Source organism: Cebus imitator, unplaced genomic scaffold (genome assembly GCF_001604975.1).
Source record: "Cebus imitator isolate Cc_AM_T3 unplaced genomic scaffold, Cebus_imitator-1.0 Scaffold3, whole genome shotgun sequence".
Lineage (NCBI taxonomy): Eukaryota > Metazoa > Chordata > Mammalia > Primates > Cebidae > Cebus > Cebus imitator.
Genome location: NW_016107318.1, coordinates 11,947,740 through 11,974,270, shown reverse-complemented (window position 1 = coordinate 11,974,270; position 26,531 = coordinate 11,947,740). Strand labels below are relative to the sequence as shown.

The 26,531-nt window shown below is 33.2% G+C and overlaps 1 protein-coding gene across 8 annotated transcripts in view; it reads left to right on the top strand.

Annotated features, from left to right (window-relative positions):
* Positions 1-26,531, top strand: part of LRRC7 (leucine rich repeat containing 7) — a 579,044-nt gene that overhangs the window by 459,092 nt on the left and 93,421 nt on the right. For 6 of the 8 annotated variants that reach the window (XM_037739849.1, XM_017532080.2, XM_037739837.1 and 3 more), the window contains exons 12-18: positions 5,344-5,473; positions 6,523-6,638; positions 10,103-10,172; positions 12,410-12,509; positions 15,000-15,124; positions 17,173-17,421; positions 22,521-22,721. In XM_037739849.1, the coding sequence (XP_037595777.1) occupies positions 5,344-5,473; positions 6,523-6,638; positions 10,103-10,172; positions 12,410-12,509; positions 15,000-15,124; positions 17,173-17,421; positions 22,521-22,721 (991 nt within the window). The remainder of the gene's footprint in view (positions 1-5,343; positions 5,474-6,522; positions 6,639-10,102; positions 10,173-12,409; positions 12,510-14,999; positions 15,125-17,172; positions 17,422-22,520; positions 22,722-26,531) is intronic. The other 2 variants (XM_037739854.1, XM_037739858.1) reach the window with 2 other exon arrangements.

The window sequence follows — 26,531 nt, the reverse complement described above, 5'->3', positions numbered from 1 at the left end:
AAAGGGAAAGGGAAAGGGAGAAAGAAACCACCAAACAATTTCTGTTTTTCCTTCTGAATTATCAACACTGAACACAGGCTAATTTTGATCACTGATGTTTATGAGATATCCCACCCCAAGCAATTCTCCATTTCTCTGTGGATACCAGCTGGGTGCCCTACAATTTAACTCAATTCTGACACATCTACCTGAAGTTAAGATCAGACCCCACAGGTTCAGGGCTCAGTCCCACAAAACTATCCCACCTCTTCAGATGCCAATCACAAGTCCAGGCCTCCTGTACTTCTGGCTGACCATCCATAAATTGTGGCTTCATATCACTCCCTCTTGAGGCTCAATCACCTGCTAGAATGGCTCACAGAAATCAGGAAAACACATTAACCAGTTTATTATAAAGGATATTACAAAGGATACAGAAGAGCAGCCACAAGAACAGATACAAAAGGAAAGGTGTGTGAGAAGGGTGCAGAACTTCCATGTCCTTGCTGGTTGTGCCATCTGCCCAGCACTTTCATGTGTTTGGCAACATGGAAGCTCTCCACGCTTTGACCTTCCGAGTTTTCATGGAGTCTTCATTATATTGGCCTAATGGATTACATCATTGACCGTTGCTGATCAACTCAACCTTCAGCCTCTCTCCCTTCCCCAGATGTCAGAGGGTGAGACTGAAAGTTCCAACCCTCTAATTACAGGGTGGGTCCTTTGGCAATCAGCCCCCATCCTGAGGCTATCCCAGAGCCCTTAGCCATAAGTTATTTCATTTGCATACTAAAAGGCACTTATCACTTTGGCAGTTCCAAGGGTTTTAAGAGTTCTATGTCAAGAACCGGATGAAGGTCAAATATGTATTTATTATAAATCATAGTATCAAGGGGATCATAAAAATGACCATGCAATCTGAAACTGTGCAAAACAGTCTTTAATAATCAATGGGAAAAATTATGATTGTTCTTACAAAAGGTCTTTAAAACCTTTTATCCAAGCATTATATACTGTAAATGTAGATTACAAATGTATAGGAAAATGAAAAAATAGTGACTAACAGTTATTTTGTACACTGTAATATTAAACATTAGAAACACTGAGAATTAAAGCTTATTTTAATTTAAAAAACACATCAAAGTTAGCTTGAACAATGCTTGCCTTCTTTTCATGATATGCTGTTAAACAGAGTGAGCATCTTTTCCGTGCGTTAGTGAATTGTCATGTTCCTTTTTAAGTTTAAATCTACTTCCAAAATTTTATCTTTCGTGCTTTCAGTATCATGAAATATCTCTGAGATTTCCTTTAATGTGAGGTTTATTGCAAGCATCACTTCCTCTGGGACATCTTCATTCTTTTCATCACACTTTCCTCATTTATGTATATAAGTTTGCCTTCACTAGGCCTTCCGGAAGCTCATCTAGAGTCTTTCTAGTAGTAGCAGGGTCAGCATTCCCATGGGCAGCTATTTCTTCTATGATTCCATTTATGCTAGATTCAAATTTATTTGTACAATGTGCTTCTATTAGTCAGGGTTCTCTTAGGGGAACAGAACTAATGGGAAATATACATATATTGCAAGTTTATTAAGTATTAACTTACAGGATCACATTGGCTAGCTGAGGAGCAAGGAGAGCCAGTCCTAGTCCCAAACTGAAGAACTTGGAGTCCAATGTTTGCGAGCAGGAAGCATCCAGCATGGGAGAAAGATGTAGGATGGGAGGCAAGGCCCATCTTGCCTTTTCACGTTTTTCTGCCTGCTTCACATTTGCTGGAAAATGATTAGGTGGTGTCCACCAGATTAAGGGTGGATCTGCCTTCCCTAGCCCACTGACTCAAATGTTAATCTCTTTTGGCAACTCCCCCATAGACACACCCAGGATTAATACTTTGTATCCCTCAAACCAATCAAGTTCACAGTCAGTATTAACCATCACAGTGCTAAAAGTTTATTCTGTGCTGTATACATATTACCTGCTGTTACTTCCTGCCATGATGTTTGAATATTTTCAATTGTATATTTCATGTCATACTTCTTCTAGAACACAGGTAAAGAAACTACATGATCACCAGTTGTAGCATGAATAGCCTATTCAAAAGTCTGTGTAAGATAATACACTGAAAGTTGAAATAATTCCTTGGTCTATAGGCTGGATTAATGACATTGTCCTTGGTGATATAAAGCAAATTTTCAGATTTTAATTTCAATCTGCAAGAGAATTGCGGTGACCAAGAGCTTTATCCAATAGTTGTGGTGCTTTAATGGTTAAATTATTTGGTCTATAGTATCTATCTACTGCTAAGAGACAGGAAGGCAACACATGTTTTACTGTCTGTGTGTGGGCTGAACAACAGATGGGCAATGACCAGTCATTGACAGACTTTGAAGGAAGTGATGTAATCAGTCCCTGATCACAAGGTACATCTGTTATTCACATTGTGATTTGTGGACTGAAGAAGGTGAGATACTTTATGCAGTTACTCAGTTAAAATACCAAAGTAACTGAAATTTGAGCCAGGCTGTTGGGAGACTACTGTTGTTTAATGAAACATCACAACTGAAATTTGCATACATTGGAACTGTGCAAGGTGACAACCACCTTGCTACGACCAAGACTAACTTCAAAACATGTTTTATTAAAAAAAAAGAAGAAAAATGAGAAACAAACTCTGTTACTGGATCTCTCACATATATGGATTTCTGCCTTCGCAAACATGCATGCACAGAGTAACAGAGTTGTGTACACCTGGCATCCCAGCAATATAACCATCCCTGCAAACAAGGGGCCTCAAAGCGTGTTGAAACAAATTTAACTGGTATGCTGTTAATAAGAGGAAAAGTACACTGAACATGTATTTCATGACAGGTACTGTGCTAAGTTCTTAACATTTCATTTTAGAGCAACTGCATGAGGCACGCATTATTAGTATCCTCATTGTAAATATAAAGAATCTGGGGCTTAGAATTTCTAGGATTTGTTCATACAAAAGGAATTTTTTTTACTTAAGCAACACTTTGCTAAGAGCTATTATGCAAAACTGAATATTGTGTTTCACCACAACTGGTTCTAACCAGCTGAATCTGTTAAGATAATGAAGTTTGAATGACCACGGTCAGAGTCAGACTGGTCCTAATTGCATTAAATTCTTTTCTGACCGGTGGACAATGGTACTTGATTTGTATAGCTGGACACAGACTTGTGCACTCATCTCATCCTCTCCATAATACAAGTTTTCAACCCTTAGTGAGTATAGTCATCATGACCCGCTATGACCAGTCCCCATTTCGTCACTGATTTTTTCCCTTCAGAGTGTTACTCAGTGAACTTCTTCCCTGATGTATTCCATTGCCTGTCAGATAAATAAAATCTGCTTTGTTTTTTGAGCTGTGGTGGTCTGTGTTTAATTTATTGATACCCAATATAATAAAGTTAGTAAGTTACAAAGCTGCGACACAAATCCATTCTAAGTGACTTCAACACGTATACTTAATTTCAGTGTTCAATTACTAACTAAATAATGGGAGCAAATTATGTTCAAACTAGCTAGTTTTAACATAAAAAGGATGCTGTCTGGGCACAGTGGCTCACACCTGTAATCTCAGCACTTTGGGAGGCCGAAGAGGGTGGATTTCTTGAGGTGAGGAGTTTGAGACCAGGTGGCCAACATGGCAAACCCCATCTCTACTAAAAATGCAAAATTAGCCAGGTGTGGTAGCAGGTACCTATAATCCCAGCTACTCAGGAGGCTGAGACAGCAGAATCTCTTGAACCCCCAGGAAGTGGAGATTTCATTGAGCTGAGATTGCTGAGATTGTGCCACTGCACTCCAGCCTGGATGACAGAGCAAGACTCCATCTCAAAAAAAAAAAAAAAAAAAAAAAAGGATGCTAATTCTACAGCCTTACTCCACCTAACTTGAATTCATTTTTCCGTTTACATTGGTGGAATCTTCACCCCTGGGGGTTTCTTCCTATTATAATAATAACAATATAATAGGAATAGAATAGTAAGAACAGTGTAATAATAATTTCAACAATACCAACAGTAACTACAGCTAGTGCTCGACTTACGATCACGGTCGGGACCACAGACCGGTCGTAACACGATTTGGTCGTAAGTTGAGTAGGCTATATGTACAGTTGAAATGGTGCACGCGGAGATGGTAGTGCTGCCAGAAGCTGGTCTGCACTGTCGTACGCCCAGCTGGGCAACGTTTGCGCTGCCAGACGCGGAGCAGTCGTGGCTAGCGATTGTGGTCGTAAAGTCGAATGGTCGTAAGTTGCATAGGTGGTAAGTCAATCAATACCTGTACAGTGTATCTGTTGCGTACTCTGTGCCAAGTACTTTTTTCCCAGCTATCTCAAACCAGGCATTGAAGTGTCTTGTTTCCTTGTGATAATTTCAATGTGTATCCATACAATTCCTTTCTGTAGATCTACAGTAAAGCCAGCTAAGCATGGACTGGTCGGGATTGTGACAAACTGGAGGCTAACTGAAGAGCTATGCCCATTTGAAGACAGCAGCTATTAATCCATTTCTGTTACTTGTCATGGAAGAATATAGACCCACTATTGACAGATCTTTCTCCTTTTCAAAAGGCATCAAAAATCTGGATCATTATGTAAAATTTTAAATAAATAATGAAACACTTTCTAAAATATCACCATATAAGTCACACAAAACACATCTGCAGGATGAAATGAGCCCTGTCCATAGCACCTGCTAACAGACAGGATAATGCAGTAAAGGCTTACTGTCTGCGTTTAATTCTTAGGGTTGTTATTTTGTGTGGCCTTGATTAAGTTACTTAGCACGTTTAAGCCTCAATTTTCTTATCTATAAAATGGCCTTTAAAATATTAGACATCTTAAAGAGTTTTTATGAGGAAGAGATTTGGTTGTTTTTTTTTTTTCTTTAATCTCTCAAATGCTTAGTGAATACCTAGAATTTCATCAGTGTTTTTGTTTCTATTGTTTCTCCCAACCCCTGGACCTGCCCTCTCCATCCTTCTACTTACCCCATGACAGTTACATTCATTCGTTCCAAGAATACACATTCTGAACATCAGGCTACAAAGAATACCTAAGTTGTAAACAAATAAAACATTATTTTGTCATTTTCAAGGCTGTTAAATAACAGGGAAATTTAGAAAGGGAAAAAATAAACTATATTTATTTTACCAAGTTAAACCACTTCTTTGATGGTATTAAATCATTTGACTGAGCTGATAAATTTATATAGTATTATGCTATCACCACATGAATAACTTTGTCTTGGTAAATTTTGGATATGTGGCTTTTTCAAAACATTTTGCCATCTAAACTTTTAAAGTATCTAACTACTGTATTTAACTTTTCAGTTTATCTTTATTAGAAGAATTTGACTGTAGCTGTAATGAACTGGAGTCACTACCTTCTACCATTGGTTACCTTCATAGTCTTCGGACATTAGCAGTTGATGAGAATTTCCTTCCAGAATTACCCAGAGAAGTGAGAAATGAACTTGTTTTCTATTCCTTAACTTTTAATGAATCTGTTTTGGAGTAAAATCTTAACAGGCAGAATAGCAATGTAGATTCATGAGTCAAGCTGTGACTATACATAGGAATTTTCTGCACATATATTTGCTAATCATTCTATTTTAAATGACAAGTGTTTATATTTGACCCAGAAAATGCATTTGACTTAAACATTGCATACAAATAAAAAAAGTAAGAAAATATAAGTTAATTCATGTTCAGAAATACCATTTAGTTGCTTAATTTATATCTTTTGCTTTTAAGAATAGTTAGAACTAATATTTTAAAGTAATTACATTTTAATTTCTTTAGCAAACTTTTTATATGTACATATGCTTTTGAAGGTATCATGGTGCATTATAATATTATTTTAACTTCAGGATCCCCTAAGAGATTCTGTTAATTTTTACATCTAAGTAAGATTTTATTTACTAATATCAAAAAAGTATAAAGTAATTTTTAATTTACCTTGTGCTCAAGTTTGCTGTATGTGAAATACATTTTCAATTGAACATTTTCTACTAAACACTCTTATAATGATGCAACAAGAATCAATATATAATTATTTTAGAGCCAAAATATGTGATTAAAAGTGACAAAAAACACTGTAATATGAAACAAAACTAACTTTGCCTAGGAAATGTCAACAATATTTTATTTTTTTAGTGTATATGATCTTCTGTTATAAACAAAGATATATCAGTACTCACTTTGACAGACAAAAATATATGATATATAAAAACAATAATGTTAGCAAGTATTTTAAGCATAAAATTATAAAGAATATTCTTCATTTTTAATATGTAAAAGAATATCTGATATAAATTGCCTTAATAGCTAAAATGATATATATAATATACATATATTTTAAAGAGCTACATTATAAAAATAAAATGTTGCACATATTAAAAGAAAGCTAAAAATAAAATCTATTGCTTAGTTTTAAAAATTAGAAAAATTAATGTAAAATAGTATTATGCTCTGATTTTTTTTTTACCTATTTTCTTTTGTTACCTACAGATTGGAAGTTGTAAGAATGTTACAGTCATGTCTCTACGCTCCAACAAATTAGAATTTCTTCCTGAAGAGATTGGACAGATGCAGAAACTTAGAGTCCTAAATTTGAGTGACAACAGGTATTTTTCCAACATTTTACAATCACATATTAGTTATTTGCAGAAAGCAAATTATAGTTTTTATGCCTATAGTTTTGACAACATTTTCTGTCTTTTGAAGTGTATGGAATGCAAATATTGATACTTTCTGTAAAATAGCAGAAGGTGAATTTTTTTAAACCAAGTATTTCTAAATTTTGTTATTTGATTATATCAAAAGCATATGTATTAAAATTATATAAATATAAATCATGCAAATTTATATACAAAAGCCTTCCCATATGAAGAACTCATAATAATATGAAGACATAGAAAATAACTATAATAAAAATATATAAAATATATTAATAAAAACGTGCATGTGTATGTAGGTATGCACGCATATGTTTTTATGTATATATTTTGGTCTCCAACAAATTAACTGGGCAATATGTATATTTTCAATTCCATCAAAGTGCTAGTAAGAATACTCACAACCACGTGGCTCTTTAGTCATGTTCAGAGCAGGATGATCAAGGAAAGGATAGGTCCTTTACTTCTAATAATGGCATTATATTGATAGATGAGTAAAAAGAAAAAGTACAAACCTCAATTCATCTTTGTTTCCACCTACTCTATAAAAGATAATTATCCTCAAGTAGGAAAGAATAAAAACAAATATTGACTAGAAATAACTGCTAAGAAATAAAATGATCACAGGATATAATGCATAAGCTCTATGTTTTCAATAAGTTTCAGTCAGACAATTGATAATATGAAGAACTGAGAGACCTTGTAATGAAATGATCAAAGACTAGCTTTTATGGAATCATAAGAATAATCAGATTCTGGAGGTTTCGGGATAAGCATTGGAATTCTCATTTGCTTCTTACTTTAAGGAAAAAAATGTGAATTTCAAAACTTCACTTATTAGTAAATAATATTCCCATATAAGAGAATAAAACATTTTATTAAAAAGTTTGGAATGTTATTGATAATATCAGGTGACAAGGAAGCACCAAAGCTTTATGCATCAAGAGTAAGTAATGTCAAACCAACCTTGCTTTCTCTTCTGACTGTATTACCAGCCTGGAAAATGAGGAAAATGCATTGAATGTTATTTTTTACTTTTGGCAAGACATCTTTTTAAATCTCTAATTATATTCTTAAAAATAAGATTAGTAAATTATTGGTATGAATGAAAATAATTTAATATCAGTTATTCTTTATATTCTTGTTTATATTTTATAAACATTAGCTCAGAGAGGTTGTTATATTTTTTCTAAAGGTTATCTATATGATGCACAGTTTTAAGATTTTCATTGCCTTTCAATCTCTTTTCACTCATAATATGCAAAATATACTTAGCAAATATTATCAATGATCCATAATTAGAAGTTCTATTAATACTTTGAAGATACTTATTCAACAACTGTAGCAGACTTGAGTTCACCTACAGTGAGCCAGACACACTGCTAGATGCTAGGGCAAAATTTATGAATAATACATGGAGGAGCTCACAATATCAGAAGTTTAAAATAATTTCATCAGTACAGAAATATAATCTTATGTCCTAGTGCAGTTGCTGGAATGCACTATGGAGCCAAATTAATGTTTTTAATGAATCAATCAGTGAATCAACCAGAAGTAAAAATCAATATTCAGCTAAAGTTAAAGCCAAAGTTAAATATTACCACCAGAGAAGGAAGTGTTTGGAAAAATGTTAAATAAGAAATGTCATCTGAAAGTAATGATTATTATAATTTTATATTTAAAATATGATAGATTTTTAAAGTTTGACGTTATAGTTAGGAACAATGATTCCTCTGCCTTGTCAGCTGCAAGATTGCTCCTATGGTCAATGTACTGCACATTTATGTTACCAAATAGGGGCTTACTTGCAATAGAGGTCACTAGAAGAGCAAAGAAAAACAAAGGTACCTTGTCCTTTTCCAGCAGTTTCTTCATATGCTACACATATGACTGGATTGATGATGATATCATGGATGTTGTTTACATGATTGTGGATAGTTCTGCACTCATGTAATTTCAATGCTGCAGACTTGATATTCTGCTTTTAATATATACCATATGATGTGAAAAACTCTCCCAATAAGATCTTACTTCATAATTTATGGCTTAAGTGAATTTTAATAACTTTTATTTAGAAATAGATTTTATAAGTAATTTGGCTTAAAGTTATAAATATTAGCATAACAATTATATGAAAAAGAATTGTGATATAATTTAATATATGTTATTCTTTATATTGTTTATATTTTATAAACATTTGCTCAGAAAGATTATTATATTTTTTCTAAGGGTTATCTGTATAATATACAGTTTTAAGATTTGTATTGCCTTTCAGTCTCTTTTCGTATTTATTAGATTTTTAAGAAGTGTTTAAATGCTTTTGCACATAAAATTAACTCTAAAGTTAATTTTTAATTATTGTAAGATTGCCCACTTCCATTATCAAAATAAATTTATTTCTCAATTGGCTGATAGAATTCTAATATGTTAAAGACAAGAACATTTTTATTCTATATTATATCTAAAATATTTATCCATATTCAAAAATGAGTGTTCAGAAGTTAGTAATAAGTCTCATTGGCATGCCTTGTTTGTACTACCCCCTTTGCTAACTAGCTTTGATGGTAAGCTGTATGATCATGCATATTTTCAAAGATATCAGATACTGTGAAGTACTTTGGCCCTCAAAAGGCTGAAGCCAAAGCTAAATATATAATTTTGACTGAGTACCAAGGCTAATGTCAAGCTATACATCTCAGAAGTGCTTTTTTTTTTTTTTTTTAAGATTACCCCTTTGAATATCTACTACACATTGCATGAAGGGCAAAAGAACATACTTCTTGAAGGTCGACATAATATTGGGAGCTATACATTCTTTGAGTAGTAAAACAAGCATGGCCCTTTGCTCTCATGGAGCCTACAGTTTTGAAGGGATAGCAAAGAGTAAGCAAATAATCACAAATATAAATGTATAACTAAAAACTGCAATATGTTCCATGAAGGAAAATACAAGGTGCTTTGAAACCAGATTGAGGGAAGTAATTTAAATGAGGAGTCAAGAAAAGAGAAAATGCCATTTAAGCTAAGAATGAATGGATATGTGAGATTCAGTAAAGTGAAGTATGGGAGAGAGTATTCCAGAGAAAAGAGCATGCTGAGAGAGCCCAGTTGTGCTGACGGAACTGAGTCAGGTAAAGAGTTGCAGAGAAACTTCTGGAGGGTTTTTAGGGGCCAGGCCTTTTAAGCTCTAACCATACATGTTAACAATTTTATTTTTATTCAGATACAATGAGAAGTATTTGAAGAGTTGTAAATAGGAGGTTTTCATTTTTTTTAATATTGTTCAGGCAGCTCAATGGAAAAATGATTCAAGAAAAGAATGAAACCAACAAGTCAGAGTATTTTAAATAATTCTTAGAAATGAACTTTTATCCGTCTTTACCCATGCTATTAGACTTTTTGTGTTTTTGCAGATTGAAGAATTTACCATTCTCATTTACCAAACTTAAAGAGCTTGCAGCTTTGTGGCTTTCTGACAATCAGGTAAAAGTTTTTATTGCCTGATTTATTTTCTTTATTAAAATGAACTATAATTGAAATTTTGAATTACTAATTTATTCCTAATAGATACCTTTGACAACCACTACAAAATGTAATCTTTTTATCCTCTGAAAGAAAGATTTTTGTAAACATAGCAATTCAAACATTGCTGAAGCCAAAACAGTAACTATAAGCCCCATCCTCTTTAAATACTTCTATCTAACATCTACTTCATTCTCTGAGATCTAATACACAAAATGATCATTTTTATAGCTTTTTAAGCTCTAGGTGATGCAGGTATATCCTTAGAGGATGTACTTTAATTACATCTCTGAAGGTAAAGAATAAGAAATCATTACCACAATTCCCACGACAGGGAATTATTATCTTCTATGTTACTTTTTCTTCTTATCCTTTTAATTATAATCAACTTAATTCAAAAGCGTCGTTCAAGAAATTTGCAATATCAGGCCAGGTGCAGTGGTTTACACCTGTAATCTTAGCACTTCGGGAGGCCGAGGTGGGCAGATCACTTGAGGTCAGGAGCTCAAGACCAGCCTGACCAACATGGTGAAACCCTGTCTCTACTAAACATACAAAACTAGCCTGGCACGGAGGCATGCACCCATAATCCCAGCCATTCGGGAGGCGGAGGCAGGAGGATTACTTGAACCTGGGAGGCACAGGGTGCAGTGAGTCGAGATCATACCACTGCACTCCAGCCTGGGTGACAGAGTGAGACTCCAACTCAAAAAAAGAAAAAGTAAAAAGAAAAACAAATTGCAATATCGCAATATCTTTCTGACAACTATTAGTATTTTCTGTAACATTGTTTTGATATTTTTTATCCTCTTGAAAACAGATTTTAATTGAATCAGTAATATTGCATTAGTAAATAATTTTATTAACTGGAAAATAACAAGAAACCATTGAGGATATCTGACTACAAAAGAACTAATGATAGACAATTTTGGTATAGTTTATTAGTCCTCTTTTTTCTTGTGATCCTTAAATTTTGAAACACCTATCCTCAAATATGAATGGCCAAATGAAAGCAATTCATCTTGAATTTAGCTCAGCATTATTTTCTGAGCATAACAGTAGCATTACTGGTAAGTGAATTGTCCAGTAGTCATTGGACTCTTTTGTGGAAAATTTAAAATAATCTTTACAAATTGTAAAATGTAAATGTAAGAATATTGTTTGTGTTCCTACAGTAATTACAGCATTTGCTTCCATCTACTGAGTCAAAAATTAGTAATTCAAATTCAAATCTTATCAAAAATAAATCAATTCTTCAAGGCATCAATATATCATCATGAATAAATCATTTCTGAAATCAATGTGAACTATGCTAATGGAATAGTGTATTCCACATATCGTATTGTGGGAAATAAAACAATATAATTTATTATTCTTGTGGGAGAATGCACAGAGCAGTGACTGCATCATTTAACTTTTATTTAGAACAGTAATATAGTGTGGTTATGACTCAGTTTCATGAGACAAACTGATATCACAAATCCCCTTTGTGTTTCACTCCTATTAATCTCATTAAATAAGCAGATTTTTAGTATATTAGATAATATCATTTCCAATATATTTTGACATTGAATATCAGAGCTCTACAGTACCCCTTCAAAATTAGTATTTCTGAAATCAAATTAATAACAGAGGATGACATATGAACAGAGGTCAATATATTATAATATATCAAGTACAAGTATAGTTACTTATCTATAAAGTGGACCCTGTCTTTGGCTATAAAAATATTTCTTATAAATAAATGAATACTGTTTTAACCTAATTAAGTTAATAGATGATCTTGTATAGCATTAATTTGATAGCAAATTCCATTTGTCTTTCTAGGGCAACAATCCATGAAAATGAATAGGCATATAGAACCATACCAAAAGCTTACTTAGTTGAAACAATTTAACACATTTTGAACTCTTCAGGATTAAATCTGACATTGCTCAGTTGAATAGGTTTTGGTAAGTTTTTAAAAGAGTATACTAAAGAGGAAGAAAACCTTATTATGGAAATCTTAGAATATGAAAATATTCCTCAGTAATAGTATTATTTCATGTTGTAATTTCTTATTTTATTACTTTGTTTTTTCACTTATTTTTTCCAACATTCATTTATCTGGGTGAGGCCAGACTATTGACTGTTATGCAAATAAATATTCTTTATATTTACAATTGTATTAATCTAATTTATATGTTCTTTGCTTCTAGTCCAAAGCCCTTATCCCTTTACAAACAGAAGCCCATCCAGAAACAAAGCAAAGGGTATTGACTAACTACATGTTTCCCCAGCAGCCTCGTGGTGATGAAGGTAAACTGTCAGTAGAAATTTCTTCTCTACTTATAATGATTATGGATAGAAAAGACTAATTTTATTCTGATCTCTGGCCAAGAATACTGGCTCATGGGCAAGCCTATAAAGATAATTACATGACACACAAATACCATTTCGGATATACGTTAAGCATAAGTCTTATTTTCTACTCTATTTTAGGTAAGCTTCCAAGACAAAACTCTTCCTCTTTGTATTTTACGTTAAAATAATGTTGATTTTTAGGAGCAACTATTTTTCTTTATGGATTGCAAGACACATGACTAGTAAAGTAAATGTGGTGCCCAGCATTGAAATGAGCTAAGAGCAGTCAGATCTTAAAGAGATTTCAATGAACTGGTTTATTTGCTGTGTTCACTTATTGCATGAACACAATTAACATCTAGTCCAGTAATCTCCAGACTCAGATTATTTCATGGTCTAAGTCAACCATAAAGAGATACTTGCAAATAAGACCATTCTTTCTTTTTCATGTTAAGTTTCCTTAAACAATGTCCCTAAATCCTTTTCCAATAATTAAATATTCTCTTCTGTGATCACATTATCCATAAAAAAGGTAGCTTCCTCCTAGGCCTGGTGCAGTGATGCACACCTGTAATCCCAGCACTTTGGGAGGCGTAGGCAGACGCATCACCTGCGATCAAGAGTCCTCGACCAGCCTAAGAAACCCATCTCTGGGTGAAACCCATCTCTACTAAATACAAAAAAATTGTGAATAAATACAAAAAGATGGTGAAACCCATCTCTACTAAATACAAAAAAATTTGCCAGGCATGGTGGCGCATGCCTGTAATCCAAGCTACTTGGGAGGCTGAGACAGGAGAATCACTTGTACCTGGGAGGCAGAGGTTGCAGTGAGCCAATATAGCACCTGGGCAACAAGAGCAAAAACTCTGTCTCAAACAAAAAGATCTTCATCCTTTGCTGTTTGAAACTTAGCATAGTCTCCTTAGCCCAAGCCAGCACAAGCTGATATGCACATTTTCTACAGTTATAGAGTAACAGTAATTCTTGGCGAGTAAACTCATTTTAATCTAGCCATGGATTAAATCTACCCAATTCATGTGAATGAGGCCAACTTGTAAAAGAAACTATTTGTTTATGTATTTCTAATTTTCAGGGATAATTATAATACATAACTTTAGTCTTTGACCTCCAAATGCAAATGAATCATTTTGTAATATTTTAGGATATTTTTCTTCAAATTTTGGCTTACAGATGTATGAAAATAAAAGAGTGTTTTAATACGCATTTTTAGAAGTCAATAAAATTGATCTTTTGAATTGATAAAAGCCACCATGTTTACATATTTTATGAGACATCTTAAGTAAGGATTATGTTATATTCATGCAGCTTTACATTTTCATTTTAATAGCTCAACATCATCAAAATATTTAACTTCAAAAGAATTAGGGAAAAATGAAAAGTATCTCATATTCACTGGTCATTTCTGAGATCCAGTCTCACAGATTGAATCTCTAATTTGTAGATTTAGTTAGGTAAGATGTAGTGTTAAGAAATTAGCCTAGTTGGGTTTATTTTTGGTTTTGTTTTTTCTTTGAGAAAAAAACGTTGGTAATTGAAAAGTTTCCTTGAACTTAAAGCAAGTTATCTTTTGGTTTTCCAGGCAGGAGTGTAATAAATGAGTTTTCAGAATCCCTTGCAACAAACAAAGATATATGATAAAGGACCTCCTTTGGAAAAGAATTTAGCCTTAACTAAGTACTTTTATTGCATTTTCATGTGATCTTTGCCATAATGTTGCAAAGAAGATATTATCATTAGCCAACATTTTTTTGTAAATTAAAGATTTATAAGCCATTTCTCTGTTAATTTAACATATTTAAGCTAATTGAAACAGACGAAATTTTCCATGTTCTCTACCATAAAAACAAGCTCCTCTCAATGCACCCGTAATAAAAACAAAAGGTTGCAATCTTAGACACTTTATTGCAAAGTCAATGCTATGTGGTAACTTTTATAAAAGAAATTTTGATAGAGTTTAGCAGTTACAAATAAGGTTTCTATTTAAACAGAAATAGAATCCTGCACTAGCCACTGAGAAGTCTCTTAGCACTTTGAGCAAGCCCCTTAAAACTCATTAGTAAAATAAGGATGAGATTGGTAGTACCATTGTGTTGTTGTAAGGATTGAAACAGATAACGCTTTAAAATGGTTGGTCCAACTCTTTGTATTATTATTATTGTCCTTTGGGGAGCCCATTTCCTACACTAGAAAATTTTCCAATCCTGAGTGTTTAGGAATACTGAATTTGAGTTCAGATTACAAAAGACCATGTAATAAATATCAAAGGAATTTTATTCTTTTCTCTTTCCTTCTTTCTCTTTCTTTCTTTCTTCGTTTTTGTATTTGTTTGTAGTATTTATCACTATTTTTGCATAGTGTATTAAATACTCTGTGTAAAATCATTTTTTAAAAAAGCAATAATATTTTGGAATCTAACTGTAGATTTCCAGTCAGACAGTGACAGCTTTAACCCTACACTGTGGGAAGAACAGAGACAACAACGCATGACTGTTGCCTTTGAATTTGAAGACAAAAAGGAAGATGATGAAAATGCTGGGAAAGTTAAGGTGAACCTTTTAGCTTTTGTTTCCCCTTTCTTCTCCTTACCATTTTGTTTGTCCATTTTTCTTATTCAGATAGATTTTGGGACAAAGTCAGATAATCTCTTCAAGTCTCATGGTGGTACCTTTTATTACAGCACGCTGGGCTGGTAATTCTGGAAGCATTGGTGTGCTTCAGAATGAGACTAATGTCCCAGATCTGAGTGAGCAAATTTGAAATGCCACCTTATCCAACAGAACAACTGCATGAGAGAGATTCAAGCTGAGAGAAAGTAGAAAATAAATCTGTGTGACAGACTTCATCTAAGCACTTTATTTCATTGCTGGCACACTGCACACTACAATTGTGTTTTTTTTTGTTTGTTTTATTTTGTTTTGTTTTTTTAAATCACTGAGCAAAGGCATCATGCAGACTGAATGAGGCCAAAATAAACATTTCAGGAAGGGCCAACAGATTAATATGTTACATTGGCATTAAAACATTTGAAAAGCTCTGTGTCCTTGGGCTATTCAAGAAGAATTTATGAGTTTCCTTAAATGTGAGGACAAGTTTTAAAGGAGGTTAGTGCCTAATGGCAGGTGATGTTCCTTAGGGAACATAACTTAAGTATTTTTCACCTCAAAGCATATTTTAAAAGATCTTTTATGGGGACTACTAACTCAAGTAACAAGATCGAATTTTAAAATATATATTTCTCCATTACTTAAATTTTTAATTATCATCAGAATTGATTTAGATTTTATCAACATTACATTACATGTTGTTGTCATGGTAACATCTTGAATCTCTCATTTACTTTCTATAATATTGTATGTGTACTTATTCTATCATGGCTACTAACAGCTCTCACTCTTAGTGACTAATTTCCTTTATAATTGCATATATGCTCTATTAATAAAGCTAGATTGTATGTTGTATTCTTCTCTGTCCTCTCCACACTTTCTAATCTTTATTTATTAAATCAGCACATGAGCACTCACTGGCAAGGCCTACCAATATCGTTACGGAGAACCCAAAATGGATTCCCAAATCCGAAATAACAATTTTGTTAAAAGATTTGGGTTTTTAAAAAAAATGTCTCTGGATAGTTGATTAGTGCTGTCTAACAACCAAAGAGACATCTTTTTGAACTTGTGAATTCCTAGAAAAAATAATGCTAAACTAAAAACAAACAAACCTTCAGAACATTTCTGTTCTTTTAGGGATTTCATGCGTTAAATCCAGAACCAATGGATGATGCATTCTAAACCAGAATTCTGATTCATTTTTAGATTTCATTGAATTAACAAACATTACATGCTTCTTCCTGAAATTCTGTATTCAAAGAATTCAAGAAGAAAGTGCATTTAATACTCTGGTATATGTGTCAATGAAAACATAAAATACAGTAAATGCTAACAATTATTTAGAAGCCCTGTTTGTGTGTTATGTGTTCAAGATTGTTTATAATCAGAGTAGGTTCATTATACTTTAGAGTGTTTTTTTTCTCTGCATTTATTTACATTTGGTTTATTTATGTATTAACAAAACAATGTTTGTTTCAAAATCTCAGACTACTCAGTTTTAACTAATTTGAATATTTCCAATGCCATTGGCTATTGGGCAAATTAGAGCACAAACAAACTTCTAAATAAATCATCATGGAAGTGTGATGAATAGAATATATTGTAATATTACACTAAATTAATCACACTTTTCTGGTTCATTACATGTACATTAAATTTATCACCATTTTACCTTTAATTTACATGAAATTTAAAAAGGAATCATTGACCTACGCTTTCAACTTTCAAATGGACTAGAGTATAATGCCCTACTTATAGTCTGTGTAGTGTAGTATGAATGCTGCATTGTGTGAAGAAATTGTGACCCTTTAGCAGTCATATAAAATTAGTACTGTTTTATACATGGATTTAAAACTAATTTTATGATTATTGTTTTAAATGCATAACTCAGAGTGAAAGAAAAAACTGAGAGTAGAAAAATGATAAAGTGAAAGTATTGCTACAGTGCTCCTCTTTCTCCCAGAAAATGGAGATTCCTTCTCCCACAGGATCTCTCCTGCCAAGCCCCCTGGGAAAGGGGCCAGCGTGGGATTACTCTCCAACCTGCCAGACTGTCTGGCGATTGCTGCACACCATGGGCCAGGTGTGATCAGCAGATCCAAGATATGCCCGTCCCCCAGAATGACCCACAGCTGGCATGGGGTTGTATAAGTGGCCTCCAGCAGGAAAGGAGCATGTGTACTCCATTGCCAGTTGCAGCACAATCCACCACTCTTCCCTCTCTAAGTGGCAGACAGGTAGGCCTAGGTGTCTGGGGTAGGAGAATCTCCCATGTAGAGGCAACCTTGGAACAGTGGTTTATGGGGTATGTTCTGCATGATTTGGGATAAGAAATGTTGATCACATAGAAACCTTCAAATTGCCAGTGTTTGATCTCAATTTAACCTTTTGTTTATTGATATTTGCAATGGGACGGGGAGGACTAAGTCAGAAGGGAGGGAATATCAATGTGAGGTGCCTATTGTTGGGATATCTGGCATGGTTTTTTAGTTGGGTGCTTTATTTTCATTTTATTTTATTTTATTTTTCTCTTTCATTTAAAGTGTGGGAATACCAATAGTTGGGCAGAATGTTGATGACACTATTGATATATTCTAAATTGTCCCCTCCACATATGTGCACATTTTTTATACTGTGAATTCTGGGGAAAATTAAATAGCTATACCTTAATTCTTAAAATAGCATGAGATTTGAATTGAGATTTGCTGAGAGTGGCCTTTAAGCACAAAGATAGACATCTACTGAAAAGCATCAATTTCTTTTAATTTGAAGACACAGATCATATGAATTCCTGTAAGAGAAGATTGAATTGGAAGTCGTGGCAAATAGGGCTTCCTTATCTCTATGGTTGGGTGTTTTAAGAGGTGGGAGGGGAAATGTGTCTTACTAGAATATGAAAAACACTGCATGTCTTGTAAACTTTCCTATCCACATGTAATGGACTAGATAGTTGTCTGTTGTCTTATATTTTTGCTACAATATAAGGCAAGCTGAGAATGCATTTTCCTAACTAAAACTACTATAAGTTTCTTTTCTTTGAAAAACATTCCACTTAATTCTCAGAGTAATATAATATTTAACAGTCAATGATCAAAGTATCAACTATTATTTCTCTTACTGGAATTTACAATCAAATCAAATTAGAATTTAATCATGATGTGAAATATAATATATTATATTATATAATATATTATAATGTATAAAAAACATAGTTCTGTGTGAATTCAAGGTATCATTTCTAAATGCTCTGAATGCCCTGGCTATTAACCTTAAGTAATTCTTTATTGCTATTTTGGGGGGTCTCCAACATCTTGCAACTGCTATTTGCATTTACTGCACTTTATTTAGATCTAAGATATGAAGAATGTTGTAAAAAATTTGTTTTTCAAAATTAAAGTAAGTTTTAGTAAAAATCTTGCATTTTAATAAAATGTATACGTGAAGTGAGCAAATACTTTATAGTGAGTGATAAACACAACAGTTTTCAAGAATATAATTGATTTTCCCACCTATGTGTATAATAAACAAATTTATATTTTTTTTATCTCAGATTGGAATAAGGGAATATTTATAGTCTATATATTTAGATATACTGAACTATTAGTATAATAGTTTATAATCATGTTTATTCATTTCTGATGCACTGCATATATCCATTGAAAAATAAAGCAAAGTAATCTATAAATGGGCATAAAACATGCTTGCATAGAGCTTACAAACATAATACAATTATAAAATACATTTTCATCTTAAAAAAACTATAAAATATTGTGTTACTTAGTTTTTTAAAAAATATATTTTTATTTCACTATTTAACTCAGAGAAATTCACATTTTAGGCTTACAGTATTTCTTCCACAATATTGCACAAATATGTGCTGCACCCATACAAGGGAATATCTCTGAGCTAAGTAACACTTGGGTAGCATAAGCATGGGAGCCAAAAGACCTAAGTTAGAGTCTTGCATCTATTACCTATGTAATCTTAAACAAGTTATATACATGGTCTGAGGAACACTTTTCCTTCTGTAAAGTGACAACAGCTTCTGCAATGGGTTATAAAACTTGGGTGAGATTTTATTATAATGATTATATAATAATTATTAATCATGTATTATTTAGCATATAAATATTAATATTTAAACCTATAGAACTAATAATAAATGTTTATGTAAATAATTAATAATAAATTAAATATCCCTATAAAACATTTAACATGGTGGCTGGCACATGGTAGATACTGAATAAATGATAACTATTGCTATGTGTAAATGAAAAAAGATCCAGACAGTTACAGATATTATGTTTAGACATATACCGAGTAGAGTCTAGATCACCAATGGAATCCAGATTTTTAAAATACATTAAGTAAAATGTGACATTAGAAATAGTATCTAATCTCTGCACAGAGTTTACAGATTTTCAAAGAACCTTCACATTTTTCACATTTTAGCTCCAGATTAACCCAAGCATGTAGGAAAGATATTATCGTTTCCATTTTACATGAGTAGAAACAACAGAAAGATTAGTGGATGATAGCTAGTTGGGAATCAATCTATGTCTTAAGTTTAAATCTACTGACTCATTACTAGCTAATAGGCTAGTAAATGAGAAGCAAGGAGCTTATGCTTTGGGTGAAACACACCCGAGCTTCATAAGACCTGGAACTCCCTCAATTTAAGGAGGGTCCTCTTTCAGGAAAAGAATATAAAATGACTCTATAAATAATAGAGCCCCTCTCAAGACGCTGGAAGAGGTGTGTAGGTAAACAGCATTTGTTGCACAGCAAATCTATTCCTAGATTTAAATGTTGAAATAAAATTTTCAAACATATTCCGGTAATGTGGCCAAAATATCGTATGTGCTTGTTTATAAAATAACCAGGCCGGGCACGGTGGCTCACACCTGTAATCCCAGCACTTTGGGAGGTTGAAGCGGGCAGATCACCTGAGATAGGGAGTTTGAGACCAGCCTGACCAACATGGAGAAACCCCATCTCTACCAAAAATACAAAATTAGCCGGGCTTGGTGGCACATGCCTGTAATCCCAGCTACTCGGAAGGCTGAGGCAAGAGAATCACTTGAACCTGGGAGGCAGAAGTTGCAGTGAGCTGAGATTGCACCATTGTACTCCAGCCTGGGCAACAAGAGTGAAATCCATCTCAAAAATAAAAATAAAAATAAATAAAATAAAATAACCAGAAAATATTACATAGTACCATGGCAAATATTGATCTAATTGTGTCAGATGGGACATAGCATCTAACAAAAAATACATTACATTATTCAATGAAATATTTAATTCAATTAAGGAAGAATATTTCACATTTCTTTTGCCTTCCATTCAATTTATAAGTCTAGGTTTAATGTTGGGGATTTTTTAAGTTGCATAGAATTTTAATTCAATGCCCTACTTTTGCATATTTTTTATTCACATATAGCTGGTTATAAAAAAATAAAATGTTCTTAATTGGCATGATAGTCACAGCATTCTACAATTTACATTTTAATGTAATTTTTTTTTACTTCTAGCACTTTGATGTCAAGTACTTTTAAACAAGTTCAATGATATAATTTAAAAATTAGACTTAATTTATGATTAACATTTTAATACCAATTTAAACAACAGATCTAAGAATGCATGCATCCCAATGGACTTTGTCTAGTAGTCATATCATTCCTTTTATGTTTATTTAAGAATACATTACAAATTAAGTACCCTGGGATTTATTTATATTACAGTCTACAACTTATACTTTTTTTCTGTAAATTCTAACCTTGTCTTGGGTTATATTTTTGTAGCTATATTTCTATATATTATCAATGTCATCCTTATTTATTTGGAAGTTTAAAGAGATTGAACTACGTTTAAACAACACTTACATTAACAAAATTATCTGGTTTTTCATTTATTTTCCAAATAGTTACTGGAATAATAATTTTATATTTTTAATATTAAAAGGAATGTTAGAAATCATCTAGTGAAGTCCAATTCCAGTATTTGATGAGAAAAAAATGAGCCACAAGGAAGACAAAATTCTGAGAATAACAACACAGTTGGTGGATTTGCTAAAACTGCAGATGGGCAAAAGTGTTTGAATTCGTATTCATAATTTTCGGATCTATATCACCATCATAGTTTCTTACATCCCATGAATTACAAGGCTGTGTGGGGGCGGGGGTGGATATGCCCCTCCCTATTTTTTTCTCTCCCTTTTCCACTCTTCCTCTTCCTTTACTGCTTCTCTTTCACCTTCTCTCCTCCTAGCCTCCCACCCCCACAAACACTTTCCACAGACACATTGCCACCACAATCACATAAATCATTTCATTTTGTAAAGTTGATTCTACTCAGATGCAAAACATGATTGTCAGACCAAGCCAGGCCAAGTAAATTCTTTTTTTTTTTTCTAGTCCCTTTTAATTAGCATACACAACTTGAACTTATTCTATTTTAAATACAGTATAACAAGTACCCTGATGGTGAAATATTCTATATGGAATGTCTAATATTTTCTCTTTCTAAATTTATTGCTAAGAATAGTCATTAACATGTGTTCTGAGAAGTTAGATTGATACCCTAAAATGAATTCAAGAATGGAATAAGTAGCTGTATAGATAAAAGCCAGAATTTATACGTGTACCTAAAATAACTTAGAAAGTGGTGCCAATTTTTAATTTCTCTTCATTATAAGATATTATTCAAGAAGCATGTTTCTTAGGGTACAAAGTAAATATAAAAACCAGCCTGTAGCATTTTTTCCCTTAGGGATTAATGAGAATTAGCTATCCTACTTTTTGATATAACACACTAACATAAAGCTAATGCTTATTTGGGCAGCAGATATTGTCGACACTCCATTTTTCAATATGTGACTCATAAATCTTTTGGGGTCTCCTCCCATCACCTGCATTGGTACTCAAAAGATACTCTTACTATCAACATTATTACTTATAAATATTAAAATAGGGAAGAGAACAGTGTCTAAAATAGGGAAGAGAAAGTAAGAAAGCAGCTGATATAACCTGATTAAATTTTTCAAATTACCAATCACTTAAGTGTTCTGACCTACTGCTATTTCAGCCATCTATAGGTAGGTCTAAAGATAGAACATAATTCAAAATTAGTTTATAATCCAGAAGGGTAGGAAGGGGTGAGAAGTCCCACAAGGCTGAATATGAGAACACTATGCGTTCTACTCTATAACAGAGTTTCTTAGCCAGCTCAACACTCACTGTATTGCATTTGGTTATACTACTGAATATAAAATGGGGTAGTTTTGTGAACATGCTTGCTGAAGTTACTTTATGTTAAATTTCTTTTTGTAAACTTCTAGGTTGAAATAAACCTAAAACGATATCCAACTCCTTACCCAGAGGATTTAAAGAATATGGTAAAATCTGTTCAAAATCTGGTGGGTAAGCCAAGCCATGGAGTGCGTGTTGAGAATTCAAATCCAACTGCTAACACGGAGCAAACTGTGAAAGAAAAATATGAACACAAGTGGCCGGTAGCCCCAAAGGAGATTACAGTGGAGGTATTTGAAGGTTATTGGTAATTGCCATGTGTGGTTTGGATTTTTTTGGAATTTTAAATACTTTTTTTAACTGAATAGCTCTTCCTTGATAAGTGTATTTTTTCCTGAAATATAAATGATAAAATATAAACTATGAGGGTTGCATTTAATAAATCCAGAAAAATGATGCCCTCATGGCCTAAAATCATTAACATAGCTCCAGAAGTTCCAGTATACACAGAATGAAAAAGTTCGTCACCCAGCAAGGCCTGGCCAGTGAGTGCACTATATCACATTAGTGATATTATTTTGGCTACCCCAAACTTTTGTTGTATCATTCATTAAGAAAGACTAATCCAAGATTTTCCATTCTCCAAATCCCATAAAATTCCTAATTAGATCTAGAACACAATTTTTTAAATGTTTTTATCTTTGGGTTACAACTTTTCTAGGAAACACTAATTAAAAATAAAAAGAAAATAACTTTGAAATTTAGATTTATGGAATCTAGTCATGTGAAGCTATTTCCTGTATTTTAGAATGAGTTAGAAATTCATCCTTATTGATTTTGTGGTCTGAAAAGAATTCAACTGCACTTACACCACCTCTACTATTTCATCAACTCTTCAGCTAATTTGGTTATCATCTTTTTATCTTCATTAGAAACATAATTGATATTAGTACATCTGTAAGTTCACATAACTACTTCTCAAAAATCTAAATCTAGATTAGCAAAACTCTTTTACAAATCTGCATTTCAGAGCATCAATTTGTTGCATTTATTAAACACCAACTGTATGTGTAGTACTGTGCTAAATACTGTGAGAGAAAAAAAAAGAAATATAAAATGTGTCCATAATCCCCCAATAACTTAAAGCCTAGCTAGATACACTTAAGACACATAAAACAATTAAAAAGCATATTATGTAAAATATGATCACATGGTTGGTCAAGTGATGGAGAATATAATGCTCCAAGTTTAGTTTAGACTATGTGTTAAAGATAGGGTCATTCTGTTAAAGTGGAAAAGGGAAGAGGGTATTCCAGGCAAAGGGAAGATCTTGAGCAAAAATAAGCATAGTGTACACATCTGCCAGCAGAGGTACCAGCCTACCCCAGAGGAGGGGAATACAGCTAGACTTCTAAGGAAAAAAAAAACGAACATTCATTTTCATTGTTTTTTGCTTATAAAATCAGTATTATTAAACTTTTTCTTTCCAAAATATTATACATATGTTATAGTAAAGCAACAGACTGTTCTTTTGTCTCAAAGATATTGCTGCAATATAAAGAGGAAGGAAAACAACATTTAGCAGATACACACTAAATACATACATGTACATTTTATATTTAAATATCCTGTAATCACAATTTAACATCAAAAAAACTAGTGGTCATGAAAGTCTGTAAACTGGATACTTTTACTCGAAAATCAGATTCTAAAATGCCTTAATGCAGGGATGGGATAGATGAGGATTTGGTCATGAATTTAATAATATATTTTAAAAGTGTCCCACAATCAGGTCAAGCGTAACAAATCCAAAATTAGATTTAATGTTTCCTTTGCAAACTTGCTTTTGTTTTTACTTTTGTGTTCCATATTTTTATCTCACTAGCACCATTATCTTCTGTTTCACTCCAGCTAGAAATTTGAGAGGTGTCCTAATTTATTTTTCCTTCTTTCTCTCTACTTCCTGCCTTTTCCAAATAATTACCAAAGCCTGTGCATTTTTCACCTAAGTGTATCATTTCTGCATCCTCAGGCTCTCAACTCTGTCCTGCATTACTATAAAAAATACCCATTTCTTGGCTTCTTTTGTCCCCTGCCTCCTCATTGCCTTGTCAATGATCTTTCTAAAACAGAATTCTAATCATTTCCTTGCCCTCCTTAAAAACACTACAATGACTTTTTATTGCCAAGGCTAAGATTAAAGCTCAACTTTGAGCTTTAAATTTGTCTGTGTGAATTTGCACCACCCCTTTCTTAGCTTTCTTCTACTAAGCTTTTCCTCTTGAACAGAAATTTCACTGGTAATTTCAATACTTTATCTAAAATTGAGATTCTAGATCTTCGCTTCCTAACTTTTAACCGACCTAGAGCAAGAAGGAACTGTTGCTTTCTGTATTATCCTTCTGTCTCAAATTAACTGCAGAGTAAAGGGCCACCCTCTATTTTTCAATGCCCCGATTTAATAAATGTGCATAACCAAGCTGAACGGTGCATACTAAGCATTTATAATATGTTTTGCACTTGTATGCCATTTTTGTGTGTTGTTGTTATTAGTTCACACTGCCAAGGCTATGAAAGAGGGTATTATACACTGCATTATATATTTATTCATGTGATTAAATACAGAAAACCAAAAAATAAAAGAATAAAGGTAGGCAGGACCAGAAGTGGGAAACAGAAAAGATAAATAAGGTAAAAAGACTACAAATGCAACTAAGGGGAAAAAAGGTAAATAAATATTTATTGCTCACTTTCATTTTGCCAACTATATGCCAATGGTTTTAACAGACATTATGTCAGATAAAGAACAGACCTAGCAGAGCCATAAGAGGAAGGAGGAGAGGAAGATTTTCTTTTATAATGCCTCGTGGACTTTGCATTTGCCTCTCCTCAGATCTCTTTATATGGCTAGCACATCCTCATCCTTCCAGTTTCAGCTTAAAAGTCACCTCAGCAGGAAGGCCATCCCTGATCACCCTGATCAGTTGGATCCTCTGATATTCTCTATCACGTCATATTATCACATTAAATATAATGGACAGTTATGATTACTTTGTTTCTTGACTTCAGACTGTGAGTTTCATGAAGGCAGAGACTTCCAAAAATGTCCTGCATTTTTCCCTTTGCTAGAAGACTCAGCCCAATTTTTTTCAATTTTCCTCAATAGAGAAACATCTTTCTTCCTGTAACAGAAAATTGTCAGTTACCCTCAAAATTTAACTTAAATTACTTTTATTCATGCTAGGCCTCGACTCTCAAAAGCTCAGAAACAAGCTTGCTTTCTCTCCTTTGACTTCTACCCGTGGCTTCTTTTCTTTATGGCAGTAGCAGCCAAGATGTAATCTGAACAGTGGAAGGGCAATTGTGTGAAAAAGAAAATTTTACCTTTTCTTTCCCTCCCACTTCTGTCTTCTCACAAGAAAGAAAATATGGTTTAATGTGCTTACAGTGAAATCCCACTAAATTCTGTTTTCTACCAAAAACTTCCTCTGTCTTTGCCCACAGAAGTAGTCCCCAAAACTTTACCCACTTTTCCAAAAGAAACTCAATTCCTCCAGCCTCTATAAAAGAATTTATAGAAACAAAATTGGTGATTTATTTCCTTTGTTGGATAGTTACCTTTGCTTTGTGAAGCCATGTGAGAAATGAGTGATCTTAGGATAGACAATACAGCATACACGGTATCACATAGAAGACCTGTGAGGAGCACAGATCCCAGTTCAAATCCTGTCTCTACCATTTATTAAGTTTGTGATTTAGAATTATGATTTTTACCTCACTAAGCCTCCATTTCCTTATCTGCAGAACAAAAATGATGATAATAAAATAATTTAAATGCCACATAATGATAAAAAATAAGGTGGTCTTTTAAATAATCAACAAAGTTAATATAGATAGAGTGTTTAGTATAGAAGCACAGCAGCAGATGTAATCAATGCCATGTAATTTATGGCCATTATCATCATTGTCATCATCATTATCATCACTTTGTTCATAAGGGTAAGAGAATCTACTTGTCAGTGCAAATTTGTCATTCTTGTCTCAATAATGTTATTCTAAGAAGAAATACAAGTTCATAATTAGCTGATAATCATCCTCTC